This window comes from Chelon labrosus (genome assembly GCF_963514085.1).
Source record: "Chelon labrosus genome assembly, chromosome: 12".
Taxonomy (NCBI): Eukaryota; Metazoa; Chordata; class Actinopteri; order Mugiliformes; family Mugilidae; genus Chelon; species Chelon labrosus.
Window position 1 is genome coordinate 2,078,763 of NC_140345.1, and position 15,282 is coordinate 2,094,044.

The 15,282-nt window shown below is 39.7% G+C and overlaps 1 protein-coding gene across 1 annotated transcript; it reads right to left on the reverse strand.

Moving 5' to 3' along the window:
- Positions 1–564: 564 nt before the first annotated feature.
- Positions 565–14,810, reverse strand: ctsk (cathepsin K). The gene is made up of 8 exons (XM_084557331.1): positions 14,665–14,810; positions 13,580–13,703; positions 9,185–9,307; positions 7,713–7,865; positions 3,845–4,063; positions 2,343–2,508; positions 1,584–1,692; positions 565–1,388 (listed from the first exon to the last, which is right to left on the reverse strand). The coding sequence occupies exons 2-8, from the start codon at positions 13,700–13,702 to the stop codon at positions 1,289–1,291; spliced, it is 993 nt and encodes a 330-aa protein (XP_084413457.1). The 5' UTR covers position 13,703; positions 14,665–14,810; the 3' UTR covers positions 565–1,288.
- Positions 14,811–15,282: the final 472 nt, after the last annotated feature.

Below are 15,282 nucleotides of genomic sequence, written 5' to 3' on the forward strand. Positions count from 1 at the left end.
GCAAATGTACTGTTTCCCCCTTTCTGCAGTCTCCATGCTAAGTTAAACTAACTGGCCGCTTGCTGAAGTTTCAGATTTACTGTGCTGACACAAGAGTGGTTTATAGTCATCTGCTTCTTGATGAGAAAATTGATTTCGAAGCATACTTCCCAATACGGAGAATTACTTGTACGTTTATAGCCTGGTTCAGTACCATATTCACAATAATTCTATTTACTGTAACTCACAGATTTTTGCTATATGTTAAAGACATTTCATTTAACAACATGGCTGTCTGCAGTGCATCTCTTGCTGTGTAATCGTTATTTTCAAAAAAAAGAGTGAGGACTAACTGAAGCATTTGAGAAAATTATAATTATGTGAGAAACCAGTTATCTGTTGAGATTCTCCCCAGAACGGGAACCCAAATGAGCCCTACTGTGTTGTGTTTGGCTCATGCATTATTGATGTATCAAGTTGTCAAATTACACATTTATCAGACTTGTCTGCATTTCTGGTGCTGGGTATTTACAGGTCTTAGTAACAAGTTTCCTTGTTTTAACATCAATTAATCCAAATTATTCATTCAACTTCAAAATGAGACCTTTATTCAATTTCATAGAAAACATCAGTTTACAATTTAATCATTAGAAAAGTGCTGAACAGAACAACGACAACAACAAAAGTCCACATGATCAAGAGAAAAACTGGTTAAGATTTGACATGAGGAAGTGACTCTTCATTCACAGGAAAGGCTCTCATCGCCCAGCAATGTTTTTTTTTTTTTCCTGTTTCCTGACTGTTAGCATTCACACAAAAGGAAATTAAAACTGGGGACTGAAACTATCACTGACTACCAGCCAAATATTGAGTTAAATTTTATTGAGCCTAGTGGGTTTATATGGATTTATGTAACTTGGCACTTCGGCATAAAACCAACCTCAGAGGAATTCCACCAACGCCACACATTGGAAGTAATAAAATGTGTTTCTTTTCTTTCATGTGTTTCTTTGGGGATCAGACCACGGTGGAGATCTGCTGCTTTAGAGATCAACTGAAAAGACTTCAGAGGTTTAAAGTGCTTTATAAAACTCAGGATAACCAAACATCCTCGTTTGAGACTCCATAATATTTAAACCCTTCCCTCCCTTAGACACAGTAAATCCAATGTGAATTGCTTTTATATGTTTGTAAAATCTGTGTAAATTCAGTGATATGTTTTACATTTTGTAGTGGTTGTTGAAATTAAGTGTATTTTGTGTAGCTCCTTCCTCGTCCTCCCTCGTATTTCTCTGAGCTCCATGCTTCTTCACATGACAGGGTAGCTGGCGAGGTTGGCGATGCCGCAGAGGTTGCCACGGTTGCGTGCCATCAGGATGTAGCCCTTGTTGCCCCAGGACTCACTCCAGCTGTCAAGGGAAAGACAAAGCATGGGGACAGAGATGGAGACATGGAGACATGAGAGGTGTTGAGCATCGCCAGGAGACAAACAACAACTCTGACAGGAGACATCAAATCAAGGCTACGCCGACAAACAACCCGTCATTTCATTTTGGTGGCCTCATGAGCCACCTGATGCCATTCAGACAGGTGATGTTTCCCACCTGTTCTTGACAATCCAGAACTTCTTCCCCTTGGTGTTCACTCCGTAGCCGACTGCCAGCACAGCATGATTGATGTCGTCTTTGTTGCAGTTGCGGTCGTAGTAAACACCTGGTCACATGACAGAGGGGAGACAGAGAGGCATATTGTGCATCAGTGAACCAACCTGCAAACACAGTAGCTCATACAGCTTTTATGTGGAGGACATGACACACACTGGAGATTATCTCTCACAGCACACAATGGGTGTGATTTTATTTCGGTTTTCTGTAACTGTATGCAAATTCGTCACAATGACACAGTGAAAATCATTTGACAAAATCCCAAACAGCCTAAAATCAGATTCAGTCTAAGCAGAATAAAATTATCATTTGAAGCAGCCATCAGGTGTTATAAACTAAACTAAACTAAACTATCCCTTTAAAATTGAAAAAACAAAAAACAGGAAATACACAATGAGGAAGAATATGTTGGGAGAAGAATGTAAATTTAATTATTTCCTTGTTGAAAGTATGACAGCAGCAATCCAAACCGAAATGAGAACAACACTACTTTAAGCAAAAAAGAAAGGTTTAAGCGTCTAAATATAAATTAAATCCAACACATCAGTGATACCTTATAATAAAGTCTTTCTAATTTAAAAGCTCTTTCATACACTGTTTTTTTTTTTGTTGGAAAGCAATATATTTCATCCATTAAGTGAATGACCTGACACATATCTTCATTACAGCGATATCGGAAAGCAGATATCTCTCACTGACCTCGTTGGTAGAACTGGAAGCTGGGCTGAGTGGCGTCAATGCCCACAGACACGGGGCCCACTTTAAAGAGTGCGACAGCCAGCGCATGCTCGTCACCCACTGGGATCTCTTTGTAGCCTCGGCACTGGGCCGCCATGCCTGATGAGTTGTAGCGGCAGGGCTGGTCCTGCATGCGAAACGAAGGGGGAGAGAGCGCTTTTGTTTCTGATTTCAGAAATGGCAGTTCTCGACATGTACAAACTGAGAAAGAGTGTCAGTGAGCAGCTAAGAAAACTGGACACAAATGAAAAGCAGCAAGAACAAGCTAATTAAGAAAAAATTTCATTTCATTTGAATGCATGAATATGAAAACCTGCTTCTCTTCTTGTTTTTAAACCAAATGAATGAATGATCAGCAAGACAATTATTAATAAATCATTAATGCTTAGTTGGAACTATGCCACACACCTTGTGATTTTACAGTCACATGCTCATTTCACATGACAATGACGGATCACGTTCGAAGTATGCAAACAGTGGAGCGTGTGCAGCTTTCAGCCTTAGCCAAGCACACATACTTCCTTCTATCACCAAAAAATTACTAAAGAGGAAACTACAGTATGTTTGCTTCATGAGAAGAATTCCGCCCCTGTCATTTCTGCTGAATCACCTCCTGTCAGTTGAACATTTGCCGTGGCTTTAGGGTCAAAATGGAAAATGTGTGTGTGGGATTTTTTGAATCATGTGAGCAGGTCTGTAACAGGTTTTACTGGTGCGTATCATTTAAAACCACAAACATAAAAGATCTTTAGGAGAGACAGCTTCCCGAGAAGAAGCTGCAGTTTGACATGACTGCTTAGATTATCAACCAGTGGCCATTCCGTGGCTTTTGGAGAGCGGCAGAGCTGCAAAGTGTCACCCAGAGAGCTTTTGATGAGATGCTGGAAGGTAGATGTGTGGTGCGATTCTAATAAACTGATTCTACTAAGCACCCCCGCTTTATAGAACAACATCTAAATAAGCTGAAAACAAGGGGAACTGGATTTTCTCGAAGACGTTTTGCAACTCATCTAAGTGGCTTCCTCAGTTTCAAGAAAAACCCTACAAATCCAGCTTGTTTTCTTGACATACCCACACCTAAACAACTGAGAACTTTTGAAAATGTATTTTTGTCTGACTCTTCCCAAACACACTACTATTCAACAGAATCTAACTAACATATCAGTTAGTCTCACTTGTAACAGTACAGCTTCTGACCTTTTTCTGTGCACCATAAGTGCATTATGAAGACTGGTACTCATTGTGGTCTGTGGTCACAAAACAGGACGTCACTGAACCAACAGCAAGAAGTAAGTGTTAAACACATTACTGGAAACTCTTTCCCAGAGACTCATATGATATGTTTTTAATAGATACCGAAAATTTGTTTGCCCAAATCTGTGACGCACAACACTGTGACCTACTGAAGGGAAAGTCTAGTCTCAATACACTTCTATGTTCCTTAGACTTGTGTGTATTCTTACCTGTCCGACGTATGGGTAGGCAGCCTCGGAGTCGATGCCTCCGTTATCCTGCACATACTGGAAGGCGATGGTCATGTACCCTCCTCCACAGCCGTCGTTCCCTGAGACGCAGTCGACCAGGTTCTGGGGACTGAGGTCAATGAGCTGGCCCGTTTTCTTGGCCAGCTGGCCCTCAAGTGCCCCGGCAGAGCTGAAGGCCCAACAGGAGCCACAGGAACCCTGTCAGAAGCGAATAAAAGCGAAGCGAGTTAGAGGTTTAATTGAGATATTTATATAGCTGTTGCACTGTGGCAGATAACAAGAAAAAGGCCAGAGTTCCAGCTTCTCAACTGTGTTTTGCTCCCTTTGTTCATCTTATGTGAAGATAAACTGAATATTTGGCAGTTTTGAATTATTAGTAAGGGTCAACTTTTTTTTAGACAAGTAAAAAATTAAAAGATAATCAGAGATAAAGAAAAAAGAAATTAATAAATCAAATTAGATCAAACAGACAGAGAGAAATTAGTTCCAGTGAAATTGTGTGTGCCATATTCTCTTTGGCCACTGGAGGGCAGACTTTGACAACTTTGACAAAGACGTTTGTTTTTGTTGGGTGATGTTTGTGTATTTGGGTTGTACAGTATATATACTGGTTATACAGTGTGTTGGCTCTTATGCAGCGCTGTGTTGTGTTGTCCAGCCTTGGGGAAGGAGTATCATCAGGCTGGACTGGTACATCCTACCAATGAGTAATTACATATCACAGACACTGATGCTGTGTTTTAAGTTCACCAAGGGAAGAAAAGAACTCAGCTACGAAATACACGAACATATACTGTATGGTTTTTTTTTTTTTGTAAATTGTAAACAATTGGTGCGGAAGAACTTGACTGCACATCAATGTGACTTAAGCTCCATCTGGAACACATATCACAGGGCTCATTAACGCTTCTGTGTTTGAATGGAAGCAAATCCCTGCAGCAGGTTCAGCATCTTGAGAAAAAGGCTTCCCAGATGAGCGGATGTTGTAACAGCAGCAGATTGATGCATATGGTGTTCAACAATCAACATTCTGGTGGAGATATAATTATCTCTACATATGTTTTTTTCAAAGTTTGAATTCATATGTTAAACCTAATAGCGTAACAAGCCCTGGGCTGCGGTGTTAAAGCTTCCCAACTACTGAAGTAGTAAAACTCCCCGAATGTAAACTCTCCCCCAGTTTTTAGTTAAAGCACCTCCTCTGCTCCACCTTCAACACACTAGTGCTCTGGGTTGTCCCAATTAAAAACTTTGTAAATGTGTAGTTGCATCAGTTCACCTGGGGAGACTGAGACTGGGTCTGAGCGCTGGTATAACTGAAATTCACCTCAAACTAACAAAACATGAAAACACAATCCAGTCATCATAAAGGGAGCTGTGGATGAAGCAGCAGAGTTGTTAGTATGCAGAGAGTGCAGCCAATCTTTTCCATTATTCATGAGCAAGAGAGAGCAGAGGAGCAGCTCAATAAACCCTGTTTATTGCTGCAGATTTAAATTCATCCGCCAGGGGGGGTGACACTGGCACCCACACCAACTCTGGGGTTACCATAGACTGCATGGAGGTGACACACTGGGGTTATCTGCTTAAAGGAGAGGTGGGATGAGGCATCTAGCGGCGAAGCTGCAGATTGTGCCAGTATTTGGTTTGTCTGTTCTGGTTGTGCTACTGTAGAAACATGGCGCCACAACACAGTGGGCTAAGTGGAGAAGGACAGACTCTGGCTAAGCTAACAAAAACACCATGTTTTGTAGTTATCCATAACTCAACACATAACCAATAAATACTAATTCTGTAAGTCTTCCTAAATCCTGCATACTGGCTCTTTATCTGTGATCTGATTCTATGCACAATTGTATGTTTCAAATAACGTGGCATTTCTGTGTCGGTGATGCTTGCTCTGTTCTGTATCTAGGGGGTCCTTGCTGCTGCTATCTCTGCCTTAGGCTGTAGGCACATGGAAGGGTAGGGAGGTCCCTGAACAGAGCCATACCACCAAAGATAAGTCACTGGAAATGGGAATGAATCTCTTTGAATAAAGTATTCCTGACTGAACTAACACGTTTCAGTGCTCAGTGCTTCGCTCTCAGCTCATGTTCATTACATGGCATGACATGGCTAATCTGCCTGTTAGCACAACGCACTGATGTATGCCATAGTTCAGTCTATGTACTTCCCGGTCTTGCTTTCACAAATAAAGCTGGGCTGTTTAATGACGCCTAATCACATTAATAACCAAAAGCCTTTCCTTTGTTTAACCAATAACAGTGAGAACTGACTGTCTTCATTGGCATGTTGCTTTAATTGCAATTATGTGCTTCTTTTAACATTTTAGCAGCGACATCAAGGTTGATACATCAGAGGAATGGAGGATTTTTCATGGTGTCTGGAAAAGGCTACACACATGTGTTGATGAGAAGAGTTGAAAGAAAAGTATGAAAGGGATGAGAGAGGTGGAATGTGGAAACGGATAATGGTATTCAGATGTGAAGGAAGGGGAGTAAGATCTGGCTCCTTGTCCCCCCAAAAAGTTTCTATTCAGTTCTATTCCTTTTTATTTATATACCATCAATAACAATCCAGATTGTCTTAAAAGTCCTAAGATGACTAATAGGTGATTAAAAATTCAATTCATAGGGTATGGCCTTGTTGCTGAATGTAAGTTATGATAACTTCATTTAATGTATTATATGCATATCTTTGGTTCGACTTGCCTATAGAAATCAGCTGTGGGATTTGTGTGTCCCTGTGAAAATTTTTGCCTGAAAGCAACTTTAGGAACTTTATCACATCCTCATCAATGTATATTACTGTAGAAAAACTATGCGACAGCTACTAAAAAACTATAAAAACCAGAAAAATCAAAACAGACATTTGCACTTTCTGTTTTGATTCTTGTGCACTATAGCACAGTAGTTTCAGTGTGCTCTGTCTTGTCACGACCTGTTTTGGTGTGCACTGAGGCGTGACATTCCAAACATGTGACCTGTGATCACAGTGAAGGTTTCTATAACATAAGCTGGTGTTCTTCTGATCTGTATTTATTCATTCTATTTCTGTCACATAAACCACAGAAACACTTGGCAGATTGTTGGCTACGTATCAGGTTCTTTGAACAGAGCATAACCTCCAAAGATTCAGTTAGCAAACCGATTCTTTAGGTTTTGCTTTCATTGCCTTTCAACAATGTCCTGCAGTAGGTTTTCATTTCAAAAAGCCAAGTTTCTTTTGCTGATTAGCGAAATCCTTGTGAACACTGATATGCCATCATATTTTAAGTTAATAAGGGTTTTTGTTTGCAAACAGATGCTTATTTTCCGACTCAGCAGTTATAAAATAACATCATTATTCATTCCATTCTGTCCACCTGGTAAATGTAAGCCCTCTATTCACTCTTTTCCAGCTCAGTTTTTGGTCTTGTATCTACTCCTGAGGGAAATATCTGGGCCTTTGGGGGGCTGAATGCTGCACTATGTTCACCAGGTGCTGAGCCGGTCATGTAGGGAACAGGAGGTTGTCAAGGCTTTTACTACTCAGCTGCATGCTGTGATGCAATGAGAGTGGCATAAGTACACACAACAGTAAAGACGAAGGACAAGCAGCTTAACAAAGAGTTTAAACTTGCAAGTCAAGAGGAGAAGCACATGTAGGTGGTGATTCTCTGTAGGTTTGTTTTTACAAGTGATCCCTTCACACACACTGACAGGCATAAATGATTTATTTTAGTCTCCTTCAGTTGTAAATTTGTCTGCAAAAGCTTCCAAAAAAGAAGAAAAAGAAAAAGAAATGCCAAAAACAGTCCAATTCAGAGATTCCATTCACTGATTCCATTCACTAATGTTCTTACCTGGTTCTTCACTGGTGTCACCATACCCTTCTTGCGGTAGTCGACAGATTTAGGAAGCCTGGACACCTTGTCGTCGAATGCCATGGTAAAGCTGCGCTCATGGTTGAGTGGGATCTGCAGGCCGGTCATCTTCTCTGCAACCTCCTCTGATGTCTGCATGGATAGTGTAACATTTTTCACTATATTTTAAGTCTCAAGGATATGGCTGAGGCTTTCTTTCGAATATTATTACATATTAAAAGCGAGCAAAAGTTCAGGGTTGCAGCTGGTACCACCCAGACAAGAGATGGTATGAAACTTCAGGACAAGACAAGCGGGGATTTATTTTTAGATTTAAAACAATTTTTAGATTTAGATTTAGATTTAAGACAAGCAGAAGAGGAAATTCTTCCCCAGAGAGGGGGGATTTGACTCAGCAGGGTGACAGGGGATGAAAACTAATTCATGAAGAGACAGCTTTAACACAGTTTACCCCAAAGTGAAATGTCACTTGTCACTGCACAAGTGTCAAAAAGGGACACCAGAGGAGGCAGCAGAAGAAACAACAAAACAGTCACATGGAAAACAGATATGACAGCATGACAATAAAAAGAGTTCTGTGCTGTTGACTGGCTGACAGCAAACATTTAAAAAATCCCTGGAGCTTTCATTAGAGCTGATTCTAAAAGCAGAACAATTATTTATTAATTTATTTGATTTCACTGAAGTAGTTGCAGTCAGAATGTAATTAATTTAATTTTCAGCCACCTGTTCTTGACACTGGCGATCCAGAATTCAGATGTGTATACATGTTCCTGTCACTAATAAATCAGCCTCAGCAAGGCATGACAAGACATGCACTTCATGAAGCCTGTTTGTTCCACTCGGTTTTGATATACAGTTTGTTAGAATCAGCATCTTATTGCAAAGTGCCATCAGTCATGCACCGATTCCACACGTCGCTGCATGACAACTACCGATTTCAAGACAGGAAACCTTTTTTTATCAACACACTGGGCTGTGGCCTATAAACAAAATGGTTCTGGATTCGTAAACGTGAGAATGGATTTTTTTGACAATAAAGTGAATTTCTTTTGGCGTTAAACAGTCAAATATTTGATGACACCCGCTCAGGCTGGAACAAATTACAGAAAGCTAAGACAAGAACAGGTGGTCTAAATATTGTTTGGATCACACACCATTTTCTTAATGTGTTTCACAAGATGGTCACAGTGTCAAAGAGGTGCCATGGTGCCATGGTTTGGCGAGGGACTTGACAGTTATGAGCACAGTTGCTTGTCTTTTTGTCAATGAATGAGACTAATGTCTTCTACTATGATGCACTAGGACACTCAACATCAGAGGTTTGCATTTGACGCTAATATGTGCTAAACTGGAGCATTATTTGATTGATACCATTTTGTCTGGCATGACAGAGAATGATGTGTGAGTAGAAATGGAGCCTTGAGCGTATGGCCCTGCCTCAGACTCACCATGTCTCCCAGGTGGTTCATTCCCAGTTCGTAGGAGTGCATGCCCAACGCTGCCTCCTGGTTGTGAGCTTCGATCATACGCATGTTCTTCTCCCAGATGGCTCTGCGGATCCCCTCTTCATTCTGAAGCAAAAACAAGAAGGTGTCACTTCCTGGTGTCAACTCAAAAACTGGGCTAATCCTGATAACTTGAAGCTTTGGAAGTGTCCTTCTTAGCTTTCCAAGCTTTCTGATGCACATTAAAGTATAAGACGTGATTAGATGATGAGCCACGTCATAAGAAAATGTGTTCAGACTCATAAAACAAACATGGTGTTAAATAAGAGCAAGAATTCTGAAAGACAAACAACAAAAAATGACAATAAAGCTACTTATCAATAAGGAGCTAAATGAAAAATGTTCATGGCGAAAGGTTGCTGTGTATCTTTATTATAGCGACCTATATTAATGACTGAACATGATATTGAATCTAATAAAGGTTTGTAAAGGTTTAATTTCCTACCATAAGACATTCTACAGAGTTTAAGCACTTTAAATTAATTAATTTTTTTCTTTTTTCTTTTACTTTTGTTCATTTTGTGTGTCTCACAATGCAGAACTGACCGGCGTTAGTCTAATGAATGTAAAACAAGTAAAAGAAATGTAAGACTTTAAATTATACTGACATATCTCTAGTCACGCTGACATATGTTGGAGACAGATTTGTTTTCCATTTATATTTTTCCAGTTTGAAGATAGACTTTTTTATTTAACGTGAAAAGCTGTAGCCACTGAAGCCATTTTTCAGCCGTTAGTTACTGTAGTACAAAGACTACAGTGACTCTGGGACCGTAGGAGCATATTATCAACTTAGACAAGTCCAACAAAAAACCCCAAAAATGAGTGACTCTGAGGATCCTGCTCCACTTTTAGGCATAAATTGATTATAAAGCATCTAAAAATCTTTACTTCAGTCTTAAGTTTTGCCTTACTCCTGCTTCAACACTTCACAGCTAAATGAAACTAATTTGGGCAAACAGGGTACATTTGCATTACAATTATCAAATAATAATAATAAAAAAAAGCTTCACTGTTTTAAACCACATTTCATTAATTGGGCCAATTAAACCAGAGCACATTCAGACAACATTCTCCGCTCCTACACCTCATACAGATATGCTTTTAAATATTCCTTCATCCACGATCCATCACTGTGCGTCAATTATGCGTTAAGAAATCTGTCATTTATGTGCTGACTTGATATCAAGCATTGTCACTTAGAGGTTTAATGTGGGAATAAGATATAGCCAAGCAATTGGTTGGTTACCTAGAGAAAAATGTCCTACTTAGTATTCAAGGTCTTAGCAACAATTAGTATAACTATAATCATTGTTTCTATCTTAATATCCATTCCAGTAATGGAAAATGCAAATGGAGAGAGGAGCAAATGAAGTGATGAAAGTTCAAGGAGGACTGAAACAGAGGAATAGCTGCAGGAATACTGATTAATATCATCACAAAAGAGAAAAAGAGATGTCTTTTCTGCCTACAGCACAAGGATATAATGATCCTAAACATACATGCTTTGATACAGATACCCGCATCAACACATGCAGAAAACACACAGGCTCCTCTTAAACCCAAAGCACATGCCTTGCTGCGAGGAAGGAAGCATCCTGCAGATAAACGGCACACATGCATCCGTATATGCTCACACACGGTGTAGACGCAAACATACACAGTCCATAGCTGTGGAGCAGTGACCTCTAGCCCGAGGTGAAGAGCCGAGGGATAACAGATGCTCAGTAAGCATTCGGGAAGTAAATTCTGCAGTCAGCTCTGGTTTAACACCAACTGAACTACATTTGCTTCCTTCCTCCCAGCCAGGCATTTTTAGAGCCAGAGAAACAGAAAAAAAAAAAATGGGAAAATAAGTGTTTCCTGTGCTGGAAATGTCAGACACGTGCAACAGTGCTGTTACACTGCCAGAGCAAATGGCTGAAGATGACACAAATGAAAGTCTGTATAGAATTAAAATTATCCCAAAACACAGCAAGCAAATAAAGACTTTTTTTTAAGTGGATCTTCAGCCTTTAGGAAATAAATTCTTTTAGGAATTTACTGGCTGGCTACTGATGAAAAAGATACAGTAAACTCTCATCGTGCATGTCCTGCTTTACTTTTGCTTCTCTACCTCCATCTGTCTTGTTTTCACTCCAGGCCAAAACAAGGAAGTAGATCAACCAGTGCTGGCTTCACATTTCATGTTTTTCCAGTCAACATTGTTCCCCTCAATTGTTACAGTACGGAGCGCTTGTGCATTTAATTAAAGCAAACACAAGCAGTGTTGCTTTGTGGTCAGTTCTTACACGCAGCACTGCGTCTTGTTTTACCAGAGAGTGAGTCTCTGTAGTATTGTCAATAATAAATGGTGTATCAGGTGAATCTTAGAAGCTGAGGCAAGAAATATATTTTCTTCCTCAAAACACAAGCATAGTCACTACTGGAATGATTACTGTTAAAAATAGAGAGCTGCCATGAATTCATAAATAGCTGGATGAGTTGCATACATCTGAGGTATTCCAGTATACCGTTTTAATATTATGATATCTATGATTTCCCCACTCTTAGTTTGAGAGTTGGGGATTAAGAAACTTTACCAGACCTAAACGGAAACAGATCACACAATATAATCAGTTCTTACTGGGTGACAGTCACCTAGGTCATATTAGATCCAAAAAAGACTGAAAAAAAGGCAACTGGACTTAGTTCTTCGTAGAATTCCTTGAAGATGTTTTGTGGTGAAACATCTTCAGTTCTGAATTGAAGAGGCTATTTCTGCTGTCTTCAAGGAACTCCACAGGTCCAGTTGCCTTTTTTTTTCAGCCTTTTTTGGATATACAATGACCTGGGTGACTGACAGCCCTAACAGACATTTTCTTAACAGCAAATTTGCCCAACATTCAGCAAAAGAAGCAAACACTATGATCCTACTAGTTCTTTTTTTTTTTTTTTTTTTTTTTTTTCAAGCAGCATAGTTTGGAATGTGTTGCAAAATTCAAACATTGTGCAAAATGTTCACTGATAAAATATGTTTTCCTACAACATCTGCTCTTGCAGGAACACCTGAGACACTCACAGCGGCTCAGAGTGTATAAGACATGTTTCTACCATCTTTACCTCGACTTGACAAAACTTTTCGTTTTTGTTGGAAAACCTTATCACAGAGCAGATTCAGGATGTGAAACAGAACTGGAAATGATTTGTAGAAGACATAAAACTTTAGGTCTCAACTCCACCTCATTTTAAGCCCTGAAAGGTACTGCACAAGGTATGTGTGTGTATATATATATATATATATATTCAGCTTAGTCCCACAAGACTGGTGGCAGCAAAAAGGGGCTGCTGAGAAAAAAAGGGAGAGACCCATTCTAACTGATCAGCTGAGTCAGATGCAGACACAATGAGTCAAATACAAACATGCCCACATGATGATGAGCAGCTCAGTGAAACAGAGGGAGAGAGAGGGAGGGGACAGAGATAACATGAGAGCCTTGAAGACAGAACAAAGACAGTTTCTAGCATGACTTTTGAAAGACTTTCAACGCTGGCTTTAAAAAAAAAAAAAAAAAAAAAAGAAGTAGAATCTTTAGTACTCTCAACGAAGATGTACGTTTTCTGGAGGCAACAGGGAATGGTAAATGGTAAATGGCCTTGCTTTTATATAGCTCTTTTCTACCTATTGGTACTCAAAGCACTTTACAGTCACAGACACATCTACCCATTCACTCACACAAGCACACACACATTCACACGCTAGTGCCACTGCACTGGGAGCAACTGGGGGTTCAGTGTCTTATTCAAGGACACTTCTGCATGTGGCATATTCCGGGGATCGAACTGCTAACCCTCTGGTGCGTGGACAAAATTTGTACTCATTTTAAAAAACAGATCAAAATTTGACATTCTTTCCCATTAAGGTCACACTGATCTTCACTATCACTCTGCTGCGCCTGCTTTTTCAGTTGCTGAAATATGAGGTTGCACCACAACAGATTTATAGCTTATAAACATAACGTTGTGCAATCTCCATTGTATTAAGAAGTGATACTTAGGCAGTCTGCTTAGAGGCGGCAGCCCACTGCTCCAACTGTACACACTACTGTGTGAACAAATGGATGGGTCGAACAGCAGGAACATAATTTCTCCTCAGGGATCAATACCGTATAAATTATAATTATTATTATTATTTAAGATATTAGTTTAATGCAGCACACCAAATAGCAGTTTCCTAGAATTAATTATTAAAACTACATGTTTTAACAACTTTTAACAAAGTATTTTAAACTTTGCTGCATTTTTTCTTCTTTGTGAAGCACTACACTTTACATAGGAGACATGCGAACAGACACTAACCGTGCCACTGTATTCTTTCAGGTGTGTGTTCTTCCACATTTCCCACTGGGCGTCCAGAGAGACTTCATCCAGTTGGCCCAAAGCTGAGACAGCCAGCAGCAACACGCACACACACGACAGCATCCTGGAAGAACAAAAACAATATTAGTTGAGGTTGCGCTGTGAGGTTTATGGATTTCCACATAAGGGCTTATACGTAGTTAACATATAACATTGATAAATAAACTAGTTGTCAAAATAATTTCTTCATTTTGCACTGGGTTTCTGTTTTGGGGTTTACTGTCACGTGATGGTGTCATGTTCAGGTTTTCACGTGATTTTAGAGGAAACACCCGCAAACTTCCCAGCTGTCTGTGGCTTAAAGTACATAAAAGTCAGAGGAAAATGTGTGATACCTCTCAGCAGTTTCATACTAAACACAGACACTTTCTTTGTTCATTTTCAAGTCCAGGATTGAAAAATTTTCCACGATCTGAACTTTTTTCTCGACCTCATCACCTCTCCGGTTTCCTGCCATCTGTCATTCATCAAGTTCTCCCTGCCGTTTCTTTGCATTGCCTAAAGAAAAAGCTGCTGACCTTGTAGGTTTACTTAAGTAAAAGCAGAAAACCAATCTGTTATTCTTAGCTTTGAAGATTTGTGAAGTATCCTGGTTTACACTGCTGCATCCTGCATATGCAAATAATTTACAGTGCATCCGCTGTGCTGTGTTGCTGTGTAATAATCATTTTTCAGTTTTTCCATGGGTATGTCATTACATTAACTCTGCATAAATCCAAATGGTTCTCAAATAAGGCTGCTGCTCTGATGCCCCAAAACACGTTATTAAGGTGCTACTGGGTCAATCCAAGCCTTTTTAGATTTAGAAAGAAGACACCTATAAAGTTTAACTTTTCTTGGAAATCAGTGCCACTTTTGCAGAGAGTTCAGTGTTATTTTATTCAGTCCAGCTTAGTCCCACAAGTTTTACCTTTACTGCAACTCATTCTTGATTCAAACTATAAACTATGCCCTGTTCAAGAGAAGGGACTGACACAACTGAAAGTAAAACGCTGCACCAGGAAATCAATAGGAAACAAACTTACCTTAAGTTTGAAAGTCAAACAGTTTGGTGAAGAACTCGGAGTGTGAAATCGTCTTCCTCTGCTTCTAAAGTGGGTCAGTGTGTGAGTTTATATGCGCTGGACTTTGAGGAAGTACAATGGGAGCTCCGAGTTAGGGGAGGAGTTTTTGTTTTTTTCTTTCCATTTTCAGGCAGGGGAATGACATCTGGTTTCACTCCAGCAGTAAAGATCCCTAAACCAGATGATGTCAGGTGTCAGGTTACAGAAGGCATGTCTGAATGGCTGCAATCTGGGTCACTGCATGAAAAATGTTCTTAGACATTTAATTAAAGAAATGAGCTGGACTTTGGACTTTATTCTTGACCTAATCTCAAATTTAGCTTGCATATATCAGGCTGTTGTAAAATCATTAACATGGTAAGCTCTGTTCTTGGCAACAATATACAAGAAACAAAATCACATCAAACTGAAAAGGGCATGAATTACCTTTGAAGTCATTATCAAATAGAAGAGTCTTTTTAGTTTCTGTTAAACCATTTTTGAAGAATAGCACTGTGATTTTGCGGATGAACTGGTCGCCCTTGAGCATCTGTAGTAATAAGGCCACTATGAATGATTAAAGTCAGTTTGATATCAAAA

Excerpts from the sequence above, each read along its gene's own strand:
- ctsk (XM_084557331.1), bottom strand. The coding sequence starts at position 13,702 with ATGCTGTCGTGTGTGTGCGTGTTGCTGCTGGCTGTCTCAGCTTTGGGC. Across the intron at positions 9,308-13,579 it reads TGAAAGAATACAGTGGCACG|AATGAAGAGGGGATCCGCAG; the intron begins GTTAGTGTCTGT and ends TTTTTGCTTCAG. Across the intron at positions 4,064-7,712 it reads TGACACCAGTGAAGAACCAG|GGTTCCTGTGGCTCCTGTTG; the intron begins GTAAGAACATTA and ends CGCTTCTGACAG.